This window comes from Porites lutea, chromosome 13 (genome assembly GCF_958299795.1).
Source record: "Porites lutea chromosome 13, jaPorLute2.1, whole genome shotgun sequence".
Classification (NCBI taxonomy): Eukaryota; Metazoa; Cnidaria; class Anthozoa; order Scleractinia; family Poritidae; genus Porites; species Porites lutea.
Window position 1 is genome coordinate 6,940,578 of NC_133213.1, and position 22,318 is coordinate 6,962,895.

Sequence of the window (22,318 nt, forward strand, 5' to 3'; positions counted from 1 at the left end):
TCATTGCTTGTAAGAATGGATTGTGTAACTGATAAATCGAAAGGTGGATGAAAGCTAAATTTTTTAGAATAAAAAACACCCTCTTTTATCCTCAGTTTAGTTCCCAGAGCGCTGAAAATCGCATTTTAGGGCTTTGAACTTTCAAACTTTTCTGGGGAAGCACACCCCCAGACCCCCTCCCCCACCCTAGAAAAAGGGGACTAACGGCCCCTTATTAATACAGTCGGTTACTCTATTGAAACCTGCTGGCCATTTCAATTTTTATTGAAACCCCTGCTTAATACAATGTGTTAGTTTGCATATCTAATATAATGTCTTGATGATAAAGCAACGATTCGTGATGAGGGCAAAAAAAATTGAACATGTCCAGCAACCAAAGCTTCCTTAAAAAAAGATCCATAAAATTTACAGGGAAAATGGTTGATGTTGGTAATGTCTTTTGGCATGCAACTCCTCAGAGTGTAACTGGATCTTTAATGAATCATAATGGCATGTAGCTCCCATGGTGCACGCACTATCCACAGATCCATCCAAAAGCTGTTATTCAAAGGATGAATAACTGTTCAGTGTCTGTAATATTATCTTTATTCCCTTGATCTTGTAGTATGTGTCATTTTGTTGTATAAAATGCGTGTAGCTGCTCTAGGGTTTCCTTCACAAGATTCCGATATCGCTTTGATCCTTAATGTTTAAATCTAATTCTCATTTTTGCCCCATGCAAATCCCCCATAATAAACTCTAGGTCTGTTTGCCTTAAATTCTGTATAACTGATTGTTTTTCAATGCTCTCGGGAATAAGGAGTCCTCCCTGGAGCATTTGACAACAATAGTTTATACAAGAAAAGGGAAGGGAGGGGGGGGGGGGACAAACAGAGTGCATTGTTGGGTATTCGAAAATTGAGAATACCTGTACATTTCTCATATAGAAAAAGGAATGGGCAGAAGTTGTTAGGTTTGGGCTCACATATGAGAGGGGCAGGTATGCTTGGCCGAAATTTTGAATTAAACCCCGAAAGGAGACCAGTCTGAGCATGGCCCAACCTTTTTTTGACCCCTTAAAGAGATCATAATTTTAAAACACAGACAAAAAATGCAGCGACTTTTAATGATGGCAAAGACATCATCATTGAATACGTTTACCCATACATTGTCTTAAACCCTAAAAGAGACCATTACGGCTACATATAATGGCGTTTTGCCTAAAACACCCTAAGTGTGACCAAAATCACCCCTTAGCGAGACAATGAGCACCCCTGTCCCTTTCATATGGGAGTCGCCACCCCCCCCCCCCTCCTGGGAACCAGCCCTACCCATTTAGAGCCAAGAGGAGGAGAGTTATGGGCATTATCACCCAGGACAATCCTGCAAATTTAACAGCTGCTCTCTACTACTTCTCCAAAAAGATATGGGAATAATAAATTGAGGAGAATCTAGATTTTCACAATTTATAAGGAGTAATGGGATATGGCACAGTCACGACTCTTCCATTGGTGGTCCAAATGCTTCAATTGTCTCCACAACCAAAGATAAATGGTCGAGAAATGAGTTGGCACAAACTCTCAGTGTTTTGGCTTCAGAAGATGACATGGACCTGTTAAAAATTAGGAATAATTGAAGTTCTTTATTGTGTGCAACAAAGCAAGGGGTGAAAAGGGGACTTAACAATGAAATATTTAAATACAATAACATTTCAATTGACAAGAAGAGTAACTTATTAATACAGTGAAGGCGGGGTATCTTGAAAACAAAGACCCCAAGACCCCCAAGACCCCTTAAGAACCTGTCCGAATGACTCTGAACTTTATTGATCAGGGTTAGGAAACTGAGTGAATCAACCTTCAGTTCAGTTTGCCCAGTATAATGACCTAAATGGCGGTGTATGACATTTGCAGACTGCAGACGGCAGACTGCAGACTGCAGACCGCAGACTGCAGACTGCAGACTGCAGACCGCAGACGGCAGACTGCAGACTGCAGACCGCAGACTGCAGACTGCAGACTGCAGACTGCAGAATGCGGACCACAGATTGCAGATTGTAAATGAAAAGACACCAAAAATCTTCCTAATAAAGGTGACACCATCAAAAACATAACATCGTGTGAAAGTGAGAAAGTAGCCTGGGAACAAGGTTGATGTTTTTGCGCAAAGTAACATTGGCCTCATTTCCAAGATGCTGTTGGCTATTCTTCACCGACGCGACTCTTTATTGACTCACCCGGCATATCACTAATTGCGTTTTTGGGTCGACCCAAAAAAAATTAGAAGGGTTTGTATGGAGTTTTCTAAGCATAACTGGGCTACGATCTCAGAGACAATTTGCCCCGAAATGCTCATTTTTGGCAGGTAGGCCCCTTGGACATTGTTCTTTCAGAATATCCGGACAAATCCCACAATTTCAGAAATTTCATTTTTATGACGTCATCACTTTAGTACTCTATTCGGATGGGGTGTTAGGAGGTCTTGGGGGTCTTTGTTTTCAAGACACCCATGAAGGCATGGTGAAATTCCTAGTAAAGGTCATTAGACCAGAAAGTAAAAAAAAAAAAAGATTTCTCGAAAAAAATAAATAATTTAATAAGAACATGGTATCATCTCATTGAAATTTTTTTAAGCCTCTATTGTTACCAATCTGGAAACGCAAAAATAGGGCTTGATGCATTATCAAATCAACCAAAGCTACGCCGATGGGACATAGATGGGACTTCACAGAACTGAGGAAATCACACCACATTTTAATTAAACAAGGAAATACTTACGCTTGTAACACATTTCCCTTCACAATAAGTTCTTTCTTGACACCTCCACGCTTCGGCTCTGGATCGACAGAGAGGGAATTGCAGGCAATTTGCGCTTCAGTTTCCGTGCAGAAAGGCACAGATATTTCCCTAAAACATTTGATTATAAAAATGTTCAAAATTACTCCATCTAACGGTTTACTTTAAGGAGTAAATAACCTATAATCGACGAAATAACTTACAATTTCAAGTCCTTTACGTCCGCCATCTTGGTATCTTGTACCGTGGGCTCATGATATACGAGGTCGCAAACAGACTGGGTCGACCACCGGGGGACGGGAGGTTCGCGGGAAACGCAAAATATCCAAAAAGGATATTTTATTTTTTAAGAGATTTCAGAACGAACGTACTTGTAACTATAGTTGAGTGGTAGAGATGAAGGTAAGTAAAGCCTTTTTTTCAAATATTCACCGCTGAGTTTAAATATAATTTAGCACGCTTGTTTATAAAAAGCTGATGAAATTAGACACGACCAAGCACAAGGATTTAGTCTGCCTTTTATTATACGAGTGTATTTGGCACTGTTTGATGAGAATAATTATCAGACCACAAGCTATTTCAAATGTTGTAGATCTCAATAAGTGGTCAATCATTTGCATTTGCATAGGTTGTGTGAATGCCAATGCATGAGTCTCTTCTCCCGTCCTTTCCCCCTCCTGAGGGTGGGAAAGGGGGGAGGGGTGGGGAGGTGAGTATTCCCCTATAATATGGCGTAGACAAAACAGGGTATACAATGTTTAGTTTCTTGAACAGGGTGTCTTTTGGAACCAGAATCCCTAAAACATAGTGAATTTGGCAATGAGTGGCATGGTCTACATGAGTGGTAGCAGTAATATAAAACATGTATAACAAAACAGCAGCGACAAAAACTACTTGAGGTTTCCCAATATTTTGGAGAGATAAGCTGTCCTTCTTCAGGGGCTTAATGAAGAAATGGAAAGCTGTTACAGTTCAAATTATAGTAAAAAAAATCTAATTCTATGATGTTAGTTAAAAAAGAAAATACTCAGTAATCTGTGTGCGAAACAAAGTGGATCAGGGTCATGAAGTTAGGTCTTCTAAATCCATACATTGACTCTTGTTTAAAACTTCTCTACAGTGGCCACCTCTTTACAATGGCTACTTTATTCTGTCCCCTAGGTGGCCATTGTAGAGAGGTTCAACTGTATATCAGAGAGATATTTGCCTGTCTTTCCATTGACCATTTTCATTGAGAACATAAATAAATGCACCTTGTTTACCCCCCCCCCCCCCCCCCCCGCAACCCCCAAAATTTTGCATAGCACTGAGCCCATGGGCTCCTGTTCATAACCATTCTCTTTGATTTCTCTAGGGATGACGGTAATTTTTGGCACAGGTACCCTGAGAGCACTGCTTTCTCTCTCACATGGCTTTTACCATTTATGAAGTCGTTTGCTTTGCTCAGTTGTTAGTCACGTTGTTGGTTTACTTTATATGCTCCGGGGCCTATAAAACAACCAACCAACACGACTAACAAGCGATGCAAACAGGGTAATATCAAGGAGAGTTTATTACTGCAAAGGTGATATGCTTTTTGTAAGAAATTATTTGGGTGAATGTGGGGGAGACTAAAGTTTTGATAAAAAAAAATACACCACACTTTTCTAACCCAGCCCCCCCCCCCTGCCACCCACTCTCTTGGCAAATAATGGTTTAAGGCCTTAACCCTTCTCTCCATAACTTTTGTTCTTATCCAACTTAACTCTCGCTCTTTTTCACGGACAGCTAGGCCATTACCCACAACCAACGTAATTGATGTTGACCTACATGACAGGACACACAACCCGATGAACCACAATGCACAACTCTCTACCCACGATGCACAACCCACCCACCCATGCTAATTAGACAATCTCTACCATTTCTCTTTTTTTGTTAAATGTTGTGGTTTATTTTGCAATATATTGTTTTCTAATGGAGATAGACTTTTTGCTTTATTTGTTTTTTTGGTCTGTCTATGCAAACATTCACCTGACAACTTCCTTCATTTTCACGTTTTAATGTAATTTACAAGTACTTTTTCACACTTTTTTTTCTGTATATTTATCAACATCCTATGTTAATTCTCTTCCCATGCGAAAATGATCATGACAGGAGGTCATTGTCCTGCTTTTAACTGTAACAGATAACGTTCTTTTGTAAGTTCTTGCATATTAGTAAAAGTGTCGACAAGCTGGAATATTAATCTCATTACTAAACATCAGACAGCTGCGCTTCCGGAGCTTTTTAACAAAATGAATAATTAATTTCGATTAGTAAAGCAGAGAAACCGCCCTTTTGTTTAGCAATGAGCAAGAATCAGTTAGTCTGGTATGCCTGTGGCACTAATTAAAACGTGATAATTTTTTAAAAATAAATATATACTTCTCACATTTCTGTATCAACCATCAAAAATTATACAGCTTGTTTTAATTCTTATAGAGATTTTTACATAAAAACTAATAAACGTGGTGGGTCACGGAACAATCCAAATGTCTAAAATCTAGGCTCAATCTTATCTGTAGATTTCACCGATCGACGTTCTTAATTCGAAGCACACCACGTTTTCGAACGCATTATCTGAACTGACGTTGAGAACGTGACTAGAAATTTTTAGTGTGTACAGAGTGCTCAATTTTGATGAGAATCGTCTGGATCAATTTTACACAAGTATATTTTGAGTAATAGAGCGCATTAGGTAAAAAGGAAGCTAACGAAGCTTGTTTGACGTGCTTCCCGCGAAAATTCCTCATTTTGCGCCATTGGGACACCACTCGCCAAAATGAAAGATCTTTGCTGTTTTTCAGATTGTCTTGTTTCAATCCACTGTGGAGGATAAATCCAATATTTCCTTTAAATTGCCTATTTTAAATTTGGTTTGGCTGATCCAACAAGTTTAGAAAAGATTGCGCAAAAATTTGTGCGATAGTCGATCGAATTGTGACGTCACTAACGCACTCGTTTGTTTACGTCTTGTGGTTTCCAAGACGCTTCTACTGCCCGCGCTGATTGGTTAATAATCACCTGGCAACGACGCAACGAAACAACATCAAATGCGGCTGACAAAAGAGAAAGCTATTTGTGAGGCTTGATTACTTTCAGGAAAGTGTTTAGAGATTTAGAACGGTGTAATACTGGCTACGATCGAATCTAGAGAAAGAGTATTATGATAACAACGAGTCAACGGAAACCTATGCCGGTTTCTAAGCGGAGTACGGGAGGAGATGCGATTTATGTGGACAGAAATGGAAATACGGATGCTTTACCACCACTGAAACCGTCGACGAAAGGCAATGTTAAAGCCCATGATTCGACCGTGTCTAGTGCTTTGCCGATTGTCGGAGGCGTTCAGGTACAACAGCTGTTTGAAGAAGAAACAAACCAACTGAATAAGAACAGGATCGCCAACGAAATGCATGGTCTTCCGGCAGTTCATAGGCCAGCGTCTGTTTCGGGAAACGGATCGCCAGCGTCGGGAAGAAGACCTAGCACAAATGGCTCCGGTTCGCTTAAAGCTCGCGGGCTGCCGATGTCGCCAGAGACGGCAATGAAACAGTTCATGCACAAACTAACTAGTTTTGAACATCATGAGATCTTTAATTATCCAGAAATCTGGTTTGTTGGTCCAAACGCAAAGAAACGACAGGGTGTGGTTGGTGGTGCGAATAATGGTGGCTACGATGACGATCAGGGCTCCTACATCCAAGTTCCACATGACCACATCGCTTATCGCTATGAAGTTGTCAAAATTATCGGTAAAGGAAGCTTTGGACAAGTCGTGAAAGCCTATGATCATAAAACGCAAACTAACGTGGCGCTCAAAATGGTCCGCAACGAGAAGCGATTCCACCGGCAGGCGCAGGAGGAAATCAGGATTCTAGAACATTTAAGAAAGCAGGATAAAGAAAATGTTCATAATATCATTCATATGTTAGAACATTTTACTTTCCGCGGACATGTTTGTATGACTTTCGAACTGCTTAGTATGAATCTTTACGAGCTTATAAAGAAGAACAAATTTCAAGGTTTTAGCCTGCAGTTGGTACGCAAATTCGCACACTCCATTCTTCAATGTAGCGACGCTCTTTATCGAAACCGTATCATTCACTGCGATTTAAAACCGGAGAACATTCTTCTAAAGCAGCAAGGAAGAAGTGGAATTAAGGTGATTGACTTTGGATCTAGTTGCTATGAACATCAACGCATTTACACGTACATTCAAAGCCGTTTTTACAGAGCGCCCGAAGTCATACTCGGCGCCAAGTATGGCATGGCAATTGATATGTGGAGTTTCGGATGTATTTTAGCTGAACTATTAACTGGCTATCCTTTGTTTCCCGGTGAGGATGAAGGAGACCAGTTGGCTTGCATTATTGAGCTGTTGGGGATGCCGCCTCAGAAGCTTTTAGAAACATCAAAGCGAACCAAGAACTTCATCAACTCTAAAGGTCATCCGCGGTACTGTACTGCTACGACGCTTCCCGATGGTAGTACTGTTTTAACCGGTGGCCGTTCAAGGCACGGCAAAACGCGGGGACCACCTGGCTCCAAGAAGTTCACAACTGCTCTGAAAGGCTGTGATGACTCCCAGTTCATTGATTTTCTTCAGAGATGTTTAGAATGGGATCCTTCGCAACGAATGACCCCCTCGCAAGCCTTACGGCATCCATGGCTTCGAAGGCGCTTGCCTCGAGCCCCTGAATCGAACGAGAAATCGAGCTATCAACGACACAATTCAGGATCCGGCGTCTCCAAACTGCCACCAGCTGCACCTACTTCGGGAAAAGCAAAGCCACGTAGGCAAATCGAGGAAATTTTGGACGATGGACACAGAGTTAGCGAATCTGCTAAGCTCAACACAAGAACTGTGCTACCAAAAATAGTCGGGAGATAATATTGTTCAATTTCAGACTGATAAATTGCAACATTATATTTTCTTGTAGCATCCTTTTCAATCGGAACTTTTTTAGCGTTTTTGTTTCTGTTATTAATTTTCTTTGAACTCATTTCCAAGAAACTTTATTATTTTTTCTTATTTTACTTTTAGAGGTGTTAGAACTGTGAAGTCTGTTAAGGTTTTTGAGTTCATCTGCGGCCAATGTTGAATTCAAAATATTCGTCCTTGCATGCTTTTGCCGTGGAAATCTTTTATGCTAACTCGTACGTATTTACTTACGTAAGATATTTTAACGGATGGGATGATTTTAAGCCAAAGAAAAAGAATTCACTATTTTTGTCAAGAAAACTCAAATGCTCGATTTATCATTGAATTTAAGTTATAAAACTACGTTGTAAAAAGAATTTTAAAATTTATTCTCTGTACGGAAGTGTGCTTAGATGTAATTAATATTCAAGGTTGTTGTAAATACACATGTACTTAGCGAATTCACGTTCAGAAAAATATATAAGTAGTATGAATTTTTTTACCCGCATGAAAGCGGACAAAAGTTGGTTTAAAGTCATTGTATAGTAAAAGATGGAAAAAAGGATTAAAGAATTCTACTTTTCCAAAAAATGCATTGTTTATAATCATGACTTCAGTCATTTCCCAAGATAGCAACATTTTACTTGCTGAAGAAAACAAAAATCAGGTTGATTGATTCCAAGCATGAACCGTGGATTTCGTGAGGCTGATGCCCACATCCCCGAAGTAAATCATGAGGTTTACGTATACACGTAAACATCCAAGTTCTCAACCTATTAGTTCAACCTTGTGCATGCTTTGAGTGTCGCGTGACATGCCCAGCGTTATCAATTCTTAATTCGTCTGCGGTTACATGCTAATTCACGATGGCTGGGACATTTTTTATTTTTGTTTTTTCTTTAATTATTTTGTTAAGAATGAAAAGTTTGAGAATCCACCAGACGAAAGGAAAATACAATAATATTTTGAAAAACATAAATTAGGCTCCGTTTGTCGTGGCATCACGCATGTTCAGAATGTGTTTGGCTCCACGCATGATGCTCAACTGCCGACCTGTTTTTTTTTTTTAATTTTCTCGATGTAGATTAATTTTGACAATTTCAGGGTAGGCAATCTTTCAAAAACAAGTTGATTTTAGAAGGCATTGTTTTAGAATATCCCAATAATTCTGATTTTGTATTGTGTCATGTTAATTACATTGGAAGATCAAAACCTCCTTTACCCTGTGGTCCAATATTTGCAAGAAACCTGTCTTATAAACTGTAGAATGTAGGCATAACTTAAGAATTATGAAAAACACAAAACTCGAACATAGATAGCTGTAAATAAACTTGTTAATGTCAAGAAAGGCAAATATTTACCGAGTTGACCTGCCGGCCCCTGAGCTCCACAGACTTCGTGAATAATTGATTTGATAGCTAATGGCTTATTTTGGCGTTTAATTTTATTGCTTTTGATATCTTTTGGTTCACCGACCTCAAAGTTTTTATAGTCAAGTGTTTACCAAGTTCAAGCCACTGACTGAAAATTGCGTAGTGCCTTACTTATGTTAAACTATATAAAAGAAATTTCATTTTCCCGGAACTTTTAATTAATCCCTATAATTTGTAATTTTGCCAAACTCAACCGGTTTTGAAATAATTGTCCAATATCATCCTTGTTTTCCTTTTTAAAATGACAGAAGATGACCTTTATCCAGCTACTAGCCAAGGACATATTCTACTGTTTTTTTTCACTAACATCATCATTTTTAATGTTCATCAAAGCAGTGATCAAGCTGTTTGTTTTGAGGCAATATATAATTTTATTCATAATTTGATACTTTGTCTTACAAGTCACAATCTGAAACAATTTGACCCCTAAAGAGTACGAATTATCTTGAAAATTGCGTTTTTGAAGGTTTTTTTGTTATCAGGGGAGCGGTAGGGAGATAGCGAGGGCAACATCACCAGTATAACGAAAATTCTTAGGGGTACAGGGTTGGGTGGAAGGGCATGTTGAATCACATGTCTTTCACAGGTCGCGAAATAAATTTTCAAGGTCGGAGAATTTTTTGTTCTTTTTTCAGGCAGAGAAAATTTTCAGTTTTGGAGGAAAGTCGCAGAAGTCACCGAGAGTTAATATGATTGATCGAAGGCTGGAAGAAGCTTTTTAGGTCACTGTTATTACAAGAAGCCTTTCATTAATGGAAAGTAAAAGACGAGAAATGATTTCCACCTCTTATCAATTAAGGCCCTCATAATACCGTAAAATTCTGAAAAATAAGCCTCTCCATGTACAAGCCCCTCCAAATATAAGCCCCCCAAAATCGTAACGCAAAAAAGCCTCCGTAAAAGCGCCCCTCCGAATATAAGTCCCCCGGGGGCTTGTACTTGGAATTTGCCCTCGAATACAAAGTAAAACAAAACAAAAATGGTAAATTTCCTTCCCACTGAAAGCTAGCCCAATCGATTTTGAAACGCAAATTTCCCTCCGTACATAAGCCCCTCCAAAACTAAGCCCCTCAAAAAGGGCCTTTGAAAAATGTAACCCGCGGGGGTTATTTTCGGAATTTTACGGTATACAGTTGACTCCCGATAACTCGAAGTAATTTGCGTTTCCCTTCAGATCATTTCTATACAATTCTACCCTCGATAATTCGAACCCTGTTAAGCGCGTGACAAGCCAGGAAAAAAACCTGAAGTCCAAGACATTGAATTTATTTCAAAGTAACCGAGTCAATTCTTTTTTCTTTTTTACTTTTTTGTCACTCCAGTTCAAATTCAGTGTCCATCCTAGTATACTTTGTTGCTTAATTCAATATACAAGTCTCATTAAGTCGCACACTCTCTAGAATGTGCTACAAGAGGTGTACCCCTGAAATTTAGTCGTACACGCCCAATATAAATATTTAAAAATGAATGTAAAATTCAAAAATAGCCACACCCATCACACCAGGTATTATTATTGTTGTATCACTCTGTTACCTGCAAGCCATCTCTTTGGGCCCTCACCCAATTCCCCCCTCCCGACCACCACCATCTTCAACATCAAGAACTTATGTTTAGGGGCAACTATTATTGACAAACTGATTTCACTGACTCTGAGCATTCATACATGTATTAGAGTACAGTAACTCTCATTACAGCTACTAGCTATAGCATAGTCTTGTTTCAGGGGGGTTAGGGTGGTGCAGTGGTGATAGCATTCGCTTTCCACCAAAGTAGTCCGGGCTCAAATCCTGACATCGACACCATGAAGGCGAGTTTGTTCAATACTGTAGACTAGACTCTAGTCGTATCCCCTTGCTTTCCACTAAAAGTCTATAGCTAAAAAGGCAGAAAGTCTTTCCTACAATTTAAAGTTAGGGAACTTTTCAAATCTGAACCCAAATAGATTCCATAGAATCATGAACAGATTCATAAGAATACTAAACTAACCCTTTGTCAAAGCAAGGAGATTCACGTTGAATGAGAGGCTTGACAGAGGCCTCCACTGGACATGTATAATTCCACTGGCGATCTACATTTTTTATTAATTATTAACAATATTATTGTGAAAGACGTAATCTGAAAAGTCATGCTGAAATGCTGAAAAATCAACAAGGAATTATTTTTATTAGTAGTAAGTATAAAATACACATACAGCCACATATCTCATGTAGAATGGTTCAAATTTTAATTTGTGGACCTTCCCTTTTTTTTACTTATTCATTACACTGCAAGCTCAAGTTTTACAATTATAGTACACATTTACATCTAATAAAATGGTAATTTAATATTACATTAATGAGCTTTGAGCCTCTGATATATGTTTTAAGTCAACTTCAACTATATTTACTTATGTTGATCTACATTTTTACTTACAAAATTTTTTTTGGCATAACGTTTTGAAATGAGATACACAGAGTGCCGTGTGCATTTAATGCATCTTGTAAACTTAAAAAACATCACAAAAAACAAAACAAAATCACCTTCAGCTACGAACATTCTATATTACAAAAAATGGAACTACACCAATAATCTCATAGGACCTTAATGTTAAGTTGCAGAAAAATTAATACACTTAAAATTCACTTTACATATGATTTTTTTTTTTAGCTTTTGTGATAACTACTATGAATTATGGACCAAAATATTTTTTTTTTACTCACTACCTAATGAACAACACTGCCACATGATTTTGATGGATGACCTAGTAGAAAACCAACCAACCACTAGTGAAGGTTGGTATTGCCTGTGCCACAGATGAAGCTAAACCCCTGGTTTAGTCTGTCTGCAAGCCAGCACTGAACTCCTTGTTCTGGGCCAATAGCCGAGTACCAGGATTTGAATATGCATCATTGTTTGCCATGACTGTCGATTTGCCAATTACGTTGAAGGGGAATTTGAAACATACTTCTGGTAATTAGTTAAGCCCGTTGGGGGCCCAGAACTAGGATATCAACACTTTTTCAAAGACATTACCAGCTAGGGTTGGATTAAGTCTGCGAAGCACTGATGAACCATAATTAAAAGATTTGGTGTCCATTTCTCACAAAATCCCACAAATTATAATTATATTAGTCTGGAACTATTAACATGTATCTAACTACCTGGGTAAGATTCAACGAGGCACATGTACCAGTAGAGCTCAGAAAAATATCTATATGTTGTGGTTCAATTTTGTCCTTGGTTTAAATTTGATTTTCCTTTGTTTTGGGGTATGGTAATATATGATAATGAGTTTGAAACAAAGGAAAATCAAATTTGAACAAAGGATAAAATTGAACCACAAGATCTACACTACACAAAAAGCCAAACGCAAAATAAGTGCCTCAAGTACTGAATGCTCACTGGCCAGTGCGACAACACACACGATTCTTGCACTCAAGATTTTGACATCCACTTGCTGTATCAGGGTAGGGGCCCTCATCAATATTATCACAGTAAAAGAACTCTGTATGGTCCAGATTAGGGCACACCTGCACCAAGTCTAAAAGTCCTTCAGCTGTCACTTGTAAACAGCCTGATAAATCCAGGTGACGAAGCTTTGGTAGCCCTCCATACTTTGCCAAAGTTCTTCATACAAAACAAACAACAAAACTTTAATATACATTATCTGCATTAAGCTACCACACAAGTAATACTAAATATTAATTTTACTCCCACAAGTTATAGACCAAATTATCAAGGATTGCAAAGTTGACAAAAGAAAAAAATCCTGTTAGTATTACTACTAATACAGTTCCAGGTTGCTAAAATGTGTCTGAAAGAAAAGTGCCGTGAAGTGTACATTCACCCTAATGCCCGTAAATAAACCACCCCTTTGTCATAGCAAGAATGGGCTTAACACACGTAGTCATGGAGCCTTCCTTGCAACCACCCTGATTACAACTGCATTTTTACAACCACCTTATTAGAGTGCCAAACTTCTCCAAAAACCTTGTTAATTATTGGTGCCCACGTTTTTATGGCCAGATTTATACCACCCATTATTGCATGGTGTAGGGTGCAGCGGCCAAAAATTAGAATATTGATGATGATGATGATGATGATGATGATGATGATGATGATGATGATGATGATGATGATGAAGATGATTAAAACATAGCTGCTTAATTGACTAAGTTCTTAACTTATCAGTTCTTCACCTTAGGCCTGCATCAGTTATCTGATAACAGCCAGACAGTCCGAGATAAACAAGCCCTCGCTTCACTGTTTCGGGTGTAGAGCTGCTCAATTTGCCACAGGAACAAGAAGTGTGGCAGTCACAACTGCTGTCCTCAATATCTGAGATTCCAGAATCAGCTGGGAGCTTGCCGAGTGATGAAGAGAGTTTGAAAAGAGTCTTGTCTGTAATCTTCTTACAACCAGAGACATCAAGATGTTGAAGATAAAGACCTCCTCCCTTTCGGAACAGTCTGATAAAAGATGAAAAATAAAAGTTATTACAGTCTTTCATATGTCAGCTAAATCAGTTCAAAAAAAGAAACAGAAAAAATGGTTAAATCTTCATCAAAACAGGTTAGGACAAAGTGGCTTATTTGTGAGGCAAGGGATGGCATTGAGGTTAGAATTCAGATAGGACTGGAATAACACCTTTATTGTTAAATCTTGTACAAACTGTTTCCATCAACTACAGGGTCCGAAATTGCGCCTTCCTGGTCGCCAATGCGACTAAAAATTCAGTACTGGCGACCAGAATTTCATAGCTGGTCGCCAACTGGCGACTTGTAAAGCTGGCTGTTATTGTGAACTTTCAGGTTCGGAGAAAATGATTAAGAATTAAAACCTCGAAGCTATTTGCCAACAGGTGTCTTACGTTTTGTCCTGCTGATACTTTTTAATTAAAAGTGAAACGAATCTTCATGTAAAAATACCTCCACGACAGCTACGATCAACATGAGTTGAATGGTTCAAAGCCGCCATGTTCTTTTCAGCTGAAACACGGTACCCATATATCCACGGTTGTGGCCTGGATCGAGCAACATGGCGGACTCGTGTTTATATCTCCAAAAAGTAATTTGTGGAAAAAATAAGACCTCACTCGTACACGTACGGCTGCTCTCTGGTATCGGGAGCCGAAGTAGTGGAATTTTTGAGCATAAAAACGTCCATACCATACATTTTTTATTCGTGTTTAAACTTCTATTTTAAAGAAAGGGAGGGGAAATTTTTGCCGACCACAATTTGCCCTCTGGCGACCAAAAATTTATACTTGATCGCCAGTTGGCGCCCGTATTAAAAAGTTAATTTCGGACCCTGAACTACATAAATTAGAAACAGTGGTAGTTCCAGAAAATATCCAGTCATTCCTACCATTAGATGCTAACTAATTTTCTAAATGCTCTGGATAAGACAGACCTTTAGAGAATTCTTCAGAAATTTTAAAACCTTTTAAGTCCCAATGATAACCAACACCAATTTTCTCCTAACAATACCCATACAATGTGAAGAGATACAGTCCTGAGAATTGCTAAAATCCTCACCAAAGTGAAAACGCATTTTATCTTTTATAAAATTCTCTTAACACTTTAAGTCCCAATAGTGACCAACATCAATTTTCTCCTAATGATATCCATACAATGTCAAGAGATTAGGTTATGAGAATTAATTAAATGATCACCAAAGAGAAAATGCTTTGATCTTTTCTCAAATTCTCTCAACTTACTCTTTAAAGAAATGTATAGAGATCAGTTTGGAGAATTTGCTTGTGGAAATTGGGGCTTAAAGGGTTAACACATTCTTCAAAGAATTTATGTATGGAGTCTCCAGTTTGGAGAATTTGTATATGTATATTTAACAATTAATGAATGACGCTGAGTATCTTTATGAAGAATTAGGGAAATCAAGGAGACGAGGGTGTTATCCGTCAAGGCTGTAGGCCGAGGCGCAAAACACCCTTCGAGATCTCCATAATTCTTCCTATGATACGGAAGCCGAATTCAATAGTTTTATTCTTCATTCAAAATAATTCTTAGTTTAAACACATAGCTAAGACATGCTTACCTCCATCGATGTTAAGTTCATCTTCAAAAGTGTACGTTTAGGGTTGTTCAGCACTGCAAATGTTCTCCAAATAGCAGATGTTGCCCTTCGAGTTGTCTTCTTGCCATGTTTTTAGCTATTATTTTGCATAGTTCTTACTCTTGAAATGAGTGAAATGTCCGCCATTTTTGTTTTCACAACCAAACCAACTCAACCTCGTCCCCAGGTCTTCTCAGTTAACGGTGCATCAACCGGCATGAAGGCTGCACTTTTGATGCCATCGGTTCATTAATCTCAAAATTCTTCCAAATTTGGTCATCAGTAGCTGGTTATGGTGAATTATGTGTGTGCTTTTAGCCAATCGGAATCGGGGAAATATAGAGGTGTCCGTATTATAGAGGTAGGGAATGTATGATTTTTGGCCTTTCAGGGACCAAACGAACTGTCCATAATAGAGAGGTGTCCTTATTATAGAGGTGTCCGTAAGAAGAGGTTAGACTGTACTTACTAATTACACTGACAAATATCTTATTTCCTGTAGATGTAACACGATCTTTAATTTTGACCTACCCTTTCAATCCAAAGTCAGAAACTGCATTTTGTGATAAATCAAGATGCCTCACATTAGGACAGTGGGACAGAATCTTGAATGTCTACAAGGAAAAATTTAAATGGAAACATTGAGATGTTCTAGAAATTTTAAAGCTCAACAAAACAGCATGTTTCCTCTGTCACTGATAGTGCTATGGCAGCTAGTGCAGCAATGATGAATGACCTGGTATATTCCCTGCTCTTCGCACTGGTAGCATTCACATGTACTATTTTAATCAAATTTGGTAAGAGAATGTGAACCAAGAAATTTTCCAAATTCAGCTCAAAGAATGCCTGAATTAAATTCCAAAAAAATCTCTTTGGGCTAGAAGAAAAATGTTTATCATTTGTTTTCCAAAATAATTATTTCAGTAAAAACAGGACAACTTTGCGAGGTACAAGAAAACTCGAATACTAAAACAATTTCCTCCTGGAATTTTTCTTTCATTTGCTTTGGTTCAATAACAAAGTAATCATTTTAATCTAAGCCTTTTTTTATTTTGCAACTTTCAGTTTATAGTGGAATTTTTTTTGCTCTCATTTCCAAATGTCCAAAAATGTGTTCAAAACAATGGCAAGCACCCTATGTCACTGGTCCCCTACATACCTCACTGTCAGCAGGAAATTCAAATCAAACTTCTTACTTGTCAGTGTTGATTGGGATTCCAAGCCTAAACCTACATAGTACCTGCGCTCAGTATTCCAACTCACAAAGAACAGAAAACCAGCAAATTACAGCATACATCTAGTTTTAGTGTAACAAATTATTACAGATGTCCGGACTACAAAGGCTTCTACAGAAAGCACATGGTCTGTACAGTTGTATATGGCTACCCCATTATACCATTTCAACAAATATCTGGAAGGGTCTGGGCAAAGTCCACTCTCTCGCTGGGTCATGATACAATGTACTTTCCAACAGCAGGTGAGGCAAAGAACCTTTGTATAACCCTCTTTACTCACCAAACCATTACTTAACACTGAACAGCAGCCAAGCTTTAACACCCACACAGATGGTCCAACCCTTGGCACCAGGTATCGCACTAGACCCAGCAGCTGCTGCATCTCTGGAGGTGACTCACTGTCACTGTCTGTTCCAGAGCTGGATCCAGTGTCACTGCAGCTTTCCTTGTCAGCATCTGTATCGGCAAAAGTACTTTCACAGAGAAAAATACAGTTAGAAGAAGGGTCTGACTAGTTGAAGCATATAAAACAATTATCAGGGCTTCTGATAGATCACAGAGAAAAGTCCAATTATGTGGGATTTTCAAAGACAAATTTGCAGCAAAATCAGCCGATTTTGTGAAATTTTAGGGGCAAACTTCAGCAAAAAGCAACTGGTAACGACCGCCAAATTTGTGGGAATTTTCAGGGCAAATTCACTGGAAATCAATTTGGTTTGTCCTGATTTGATGAACATTTTTAAGTTCTTTTTAATAGAGAGGGTTGTCACTAAGATTTCAAGTTGCCGGGAAAACACAACAAGTAGGCGGGGAATCAAACGGCTAGGGATTTCTTTCTGTTCTATTTTTCTTCTATTTTCCGATAAAAGTAGCCGGGGGCCACTCTCTTAGTAGCCGGGGAAAATCCCCGGCCCCCGGCTCTTAATGACAACCCTGAATAGAGATAGTCATTTCATCTTTCAACAACAATGCCCTTGACAAATGTGCAAATGGCAAAGCTTTTAACATCATGGCTAGCAGTGTTCAACCTAGAAATTAATCAAAGTGGGTCATATGTCCCACATGGCATTTTAAATAATTTATTGAGTCATTTCGTAAAAATGGTCTTGTTAAGTTTTTGAACTGACTTCTGCGCTGTCGCTACTTTTTGGACCATGTCGCTTGTCGGAATTTACCCTGGCATGGACTCATAATAATGCAGCAGTATGAGGAGTCATACTGACACACAAGAAAAGTTACTTCATGAAATAAGTAATTCCAAAGCAGCAGGTAACAATAAAAGTAAAGTGCTTATTGTTTGTTTTTACTGTGGCCACCAGTTTTCCTACCAGACCGGGGCATTGTGACATTGCCGCACTTTTTCAGTGCTTATTGTTTGTTTTTACTGTGGCCACCAGTTTTCCTACCAGACCGGGGCATTTTTCAATTTTAATGCCACACTATGATTAGCCCAAGGGGTCCCAAGGACATCTACTTTTTTAGAAAGTATCAAGTATTTACTCTAACCCATAGCTGTAAAACGTTGAGTTGGCGTTGACTGTATCTAAAAATTGTGAGCCACTTTTCTTCCTCATGAACCCCTTTTAGTTTCTCTATCAACTATGGGTCCTGTGGACCCCAGTGTTAAAATTTCTGGAAAGAATACTGGGCTACTATTGGTAATGAAAGAGTGTATAGGGTATTATATGTGGCAGCGCTTTGTCTGATTCCAAGTTTGTTGTAAATATTATTTTATCCAACCAGTAGTTTCAGACAATAATAACTTACCTGTTCATAGATCCAGACTCAAAACTCTGAATCTCAGAATCACAGTTACATGAGCACATATCATCAACATCTGCACCAAACCGCCAATCCTTCCTGAAAATCCAGCGCACAGGGTAAAGCTCTCGCCACAACTCGCCATCTCTTGCAGATTGTGACCAAAGGCGACAAACCTGGGCACATCGGCATAAGTCTTTGGGTCCCAAGTAAGAGAATATTTTAAGTGTGATTTCAGAAGGAAAGAGCAGAAGCAAAGATTGCTTTTGTTCAGTGCCAACATCACTTTCAGAGGTTGAAGTCTTATTTACCACACTCCTTTCAGTCAATGTAAAATTTGTAAAAATGTCATGAGTTGATGCATCTAAATTTGATGCTGAAGTCCTTTCTTTTGAGCAATGAGCTCTGAGACTTGAATTTTTAGTCCTTACTGCAGCAGATTTTTCAAAATCAATGTCTTGATCAGACTCATGTTCAGATGAACTATCAATTTGAATACTGTCTTTTTCTGGAGAGTCTGTGCTTTCAACCTTGCAGTGCTGAAAAAGAAAAAGAATTTGATTGTGAGGGGAATGTGAGCTGTAAATAGCAGGTTTATAATAATCCGATCAAACCTCCCATAAGCGACCACTCAAAATGAGAAGATTTAGTGGTTGCTTATACGAGAAGCAACAAACAGGGGGTCTCTTCTGAGTAGAGATCTCAACCAACCAATTTTGGAAGATGATTTATTACATGCAATATTTAAGTTCTGAGGCCCTGCTAGGGAGGGGTCCCATGTTGCTCGCGTGAATTTTAAAATGTCTTGTGTCAGTGTTTCTAAATGCTTCATGACGCTGTCAGAAATTGAACGAAAATTCTTTGTCTTTGTCGGAATTTTAGGACCTTGTAAAAAAGGGGCATAGCGATGCGTTGTAAAGAAACCATTACAGTTCTGAAATTTCTCAGTTAAAATTTCATGTGTTGATCAGAAAAACCTTGCCATTCACAAACTTTTAAGTGATCCACGATCAACATTTTAAGACTAACTGACCTGAGAAATCGTGAAGGCATGGTGGTCTACTCTGTGAGAGCGGTTAGAAGGTCTGTGGTAAGGTTATATGTACCTGATCCCTGGTCTGTCCACCGTCGTCACTGTCGTGTTGCTTACATTTAAACAAGAAACTTAAGTCTGGATCACATTGTCTCTCTTCACCCAAGCGTATAGTGGGTACGACAATCATGGCCAGGAATTGAAAGCCTTGCGATGTTCTAACATCCCATTAATATTTTATGGAGATGTAGTATCTTCGAACTAGTCACTTCACACTACACTTACAGAGGAAAGCGCCAGTCTGATGAGCCAACAAATTAAGCAATAGTGGTCTTCTCACGGTTCTACCTGACAAGGATGTCAGAAGGTCTAGAAGTTCAGGGGCAAGCAAAGCACAGTGTGCATAAAATTAAGCTATGTGATGGACAACCTCATTCCCAGGTGTCTCAGGAGTTGTGCGGGCTTGCGTAACGATTTGACAATGGCGACGTCCATGAAAATGTTCCTGAAAAATAGACTTCGCATCTTTTCACTTCTTTTGGCAATTATCCCAAGTCGCCCAGTTACTTAAAAAGAGGAAATTCAGGTTGGAAGTGAAGAGAGGCGACCGCGCCCAAGTTCAGACAGAGATGGTAGAATTTATCGGCTTGCCATTGCCTTTCTGAAGTAAACTTAAAATTTGGTCAGTTCATGTCGTAGTTGTGTAGGGACGGCAACAAAATGTACGAGAAAGCGTGATGCACGTGCAGACTTGTTGTTTTCCTCATTAAACCTTTTAGTTTTCAGACGTTCCCGTTGCCTTCACTGTCATGTTTTTGTAAGGTCCCTCCATAAAGTGTAACGTGACATGCGCTCAGGAGGGTCCCCTGAAGCTCACTGACAAGAGACATTCTCTGAAGCGCAAGGAAAATTGACAAAAGTTGCATTTTCTTTGCATTCAGGACAGGTGATACATTAGCCAAACCACCGTTCCTTGTCGCTTATTCTTGGCTTTGCTGTCACTGTTGCAATTTGGCAGAGCGAGGTTGTATCTTGTCATGATTTCATTTTACACTCTGTCGCTACTTTTTGGGTCAAGTCACTTGTCAGAATTTACCCTGGCAGGGCCTCAGTTATGCATAAGTATAGGAGCTGCTCCATGTTGTCACTGAAAGTTCTTGTTATTCTAACCACTAAGCAGTGAGATAGTACATGTACATACAGCAAACAGAGACCACATCAGGTGTCAAGTGTTTGTTAGCTTACTTGTAAGAGGTTATAATAAACCCACAAGGCCAAAAAGTGGTTGCAGTCACTTAGAGTCATGAGAGGTTCTGATTATTGGGATTTGACAGGGGATATTTTGGTGTTTTGGTTGGGTGGTTGCTTATGAGGGGTGGTTTCCTATGAGAGGTGGTTGCACATAGAGGTTCGACTGTACCTGTAAATAGACCTCTAACAAAAAGAGCCATTTTTATAATGGAAGCAAAAATAAGGAATCACGAGGGATAATCATCGCTTAATGTATATTTCCACTTTATTAATTGCAGGCAACAGAATGAAATGTTAAAACTTACCTTGCTGAGATTAATATAAACAGAATGGAGATGTAACACTTTTGCCTTGATTTCTTTCAGCTCTTCAAAACTGAAATACTCCATAAGGAGTGGTTGAAATACCTAGCACAATAAATAAAACAATACATGTTATTGCTAGTGGATCTAGAGGTTTCACTTATTAGTCTTGCATGCATAAACAGTCAGACTCATAATCTGCAACGCATTTTTTTGTAAGATTTAATGCACAAAAGGGGGGTCATTGTGCCAGGCCTTCCTTGCGGAGACCGTTGAAACTGGGACTAAGAATCAATGCACGATCAAAGCCACAAATATTTTAAGAAGAAAGCTTAAGAAAGATTAAATTTAGAGCTTTTCTGAAACATGTTGGTCCACGAATTCTTATCGCTTGAAAGCATTGATTACTAAGTTGCAACAAGTGAACACTACCGAGTGGCTGGAAAAAAATAGGAATCTTAATTAGCAAAACTGCGATGGCCAGGAGTTGGAAACTTTCATTGTATGCAAATGGGATCTTGTGATGAGCATGCCATTTATTTTCGGGGATGATTGAAATGACGTGTCATGTAAATCACTTTTTTGATCTCTGGCAATGATGCAATTTCTCTGGAATCATGGCCCTTGAATTTTCATGTATTTATAAACACATGTAGTCTGCGACCGTAGACATATTTCCAGTTGTCACTAACACACATACTAAATCAATTCAGAAACAAATATTTAAAAAAGTATCAATGTCAATAAAGTAGAAAGTAAAAAACCTTTAGCGAGTAAATCCTCTTTTGTGTAGAATTTATCGCTTCCTTATTTCTTGATCTAATCTCCAAGCAAGCGAGACCGACTGCTGCTGTATAGAGCATTCTTGTTACAATATAATACAGTTCTTTTGTACAATTATTAATTCTGGACTTTGATTATTGGCCACTTAATAGGGTAAGGCCGCTAAATAGAGGTTGACCTGACTACACTACCATTATGTAACTGACAATGCAATTTGCATATTAATAAATTAAAACCAATTTATACAGTCAACATGATGAGTATGTGACATCTCTTCTGGTTTGATGGACTTAACTGGTTGGACATAATTATGTCATCTGTACAAGGAAAAATTATTTGCAAGCCTGCAAAGGTCAAAAATCTAACATCCTAAAGAAACATATCGTATGACTTCTTTCTTGACTGCTGTCTTGATAGTCCCAAATTCACCTCCACGGCCATTCTTTACCTCCTTCCACTTACAGGACTTTAAGAATTATGCAATATGGAACAATTCCACTCACCACTATTGCTCACAAATGACATCCATCATTAATAAGAACTACATTAATTAACAAAACATAATGCTAAATAGATCTAAGCTTACGTCACTTTGGAAAAATATAAAGACCTCCTGAGTGACTCCTGGAAAAAAGTTTATTTTATGTCCTGCATTTTCAGATCTTGACATGATTCAAATTTGGCAGTGACAAAAACTTACACATCGACCCTAAAAATAAATGAGTTAAATCACAGGTGTTTACCTCT

At 38.7% G+C, this 22,318-nt stretch overlaps 3 protein-coding genes across 4 annotated transcripts in view; 1 reads left to right on the forward strand and 2 right to left on the reverse strand.

Moving 5' to 3' along the window:
* Nucleotides 1-246: 246 nt before the first annotated feature.
* Nucleotides 247-3,025, reverse strand: LOC140923046 (EKC/KEOPS complex subunit Lage3-like). The gene is made up of 3 exons (XM_073373106.1): nt 2,978-3,025; nt 2,757-2,885; nt 247-1,591 (listed from the first exon to the last, which is right to left on the reverse strand). The coding sequence occupies exons 1-3, from the start codon at nt 3,001-3,003 to the stop codon at nt 1,474-1,476; spliced, it is 273 nt and encodes a 90-aa protein (XP_073229207.1). The 5' UTR covers nt 3,004-3,025; the 3' UTR covers nt 247-1,473.
* A 2,803-nt stretch (nt 3,026-5,828) lies between these two features.
* Nucleotides 5,829-8,310, forward strand: LOC140922626 (dual specificity tyrosine-phosphorylation-regulated kinase 2-like). The gene has a single exon (XM_073372609.1). It carries the CDS (start codon nt 5,962-5,964, stop codon nt 7,687-7,689), a length of 1,728 nt encoding a protein of 575 aa, XP_073228710.1. The 5' UTR covers nt 5,829-5,961; the 3' UTR covers nt 7,690-8,310.
* A 2,973-nt stretch (nt 8,311-11,283) lies between these two features.
* LOC140922616 (F-box/LRR-repeat protein 5-like) overlaps nt 11,284-22,318 on the reverse strand; it is a 13,219-nt gene continuing 2,184 nt past the window's right edge. For both annotated transcript variants that reach the window (XM_073372599.1, XM_073372600.1), the window contains exons 2-8: nt 22,315-22,318; nt 20,792-20,893; nt 18,209-18,741; nt 16,722-16,914; nt 15,738-15,820; nt 13,331-13,600; nt 11,284-12,758 (exon numbers count right to left, since the gene is read on the reverse strand). The exon at nt 22,315-22,318 is cut by the window's right edge and continues 335 nt beyond it. In XM_073372599.1, the coding sequence (XP_073228700.1) occupies nt 12,530-12,758; nt 13,331-13,600; nt 15,738-15,820; nt 16,722-16,914; nt 18,209-18,741; nt 20,792-20,893; nt 22,315-22,318 (1,414 nt within the window). In that variant the 3' untranslated portion in view covers nt 11,284-12,529. The remainder of the gene's footprint in view (nt 12,759-13,330; nt 13,601-15,737; nt 15,821-16,721; nt 16,915-18,208; nt 18,742-20,791; nt 20,894-22,314) is intronic.

Coding starts and splice junctions, on each gene's coding strand:
- LOC140923046 (XM_073373106.1), bottom strand. CDS start 3,003: ATGGCGGACGTAAAGGACTTGAAATT. Junction 2,886..2,977: donor GACGTAAAGGACTTGAAATT/GTAAGTTATTTC, acceptor CAAATGTTTTAG/GGAAATATCTGTGCCTTTCT. Junction 1,592..2,756: donor AAGGGAAATGTGTTACAAGC/GTAAGTATTTCC, acceptor AATTTTTAACAG/GTCCATGTCATCTTCTGAAG.
- LOC140922626 (XM_073372609.1), top strand. CDS start 5,962: ATGATAACAACGAGTCAACGGAAACCTATGCCGGTTTCTAAGCGGAGT.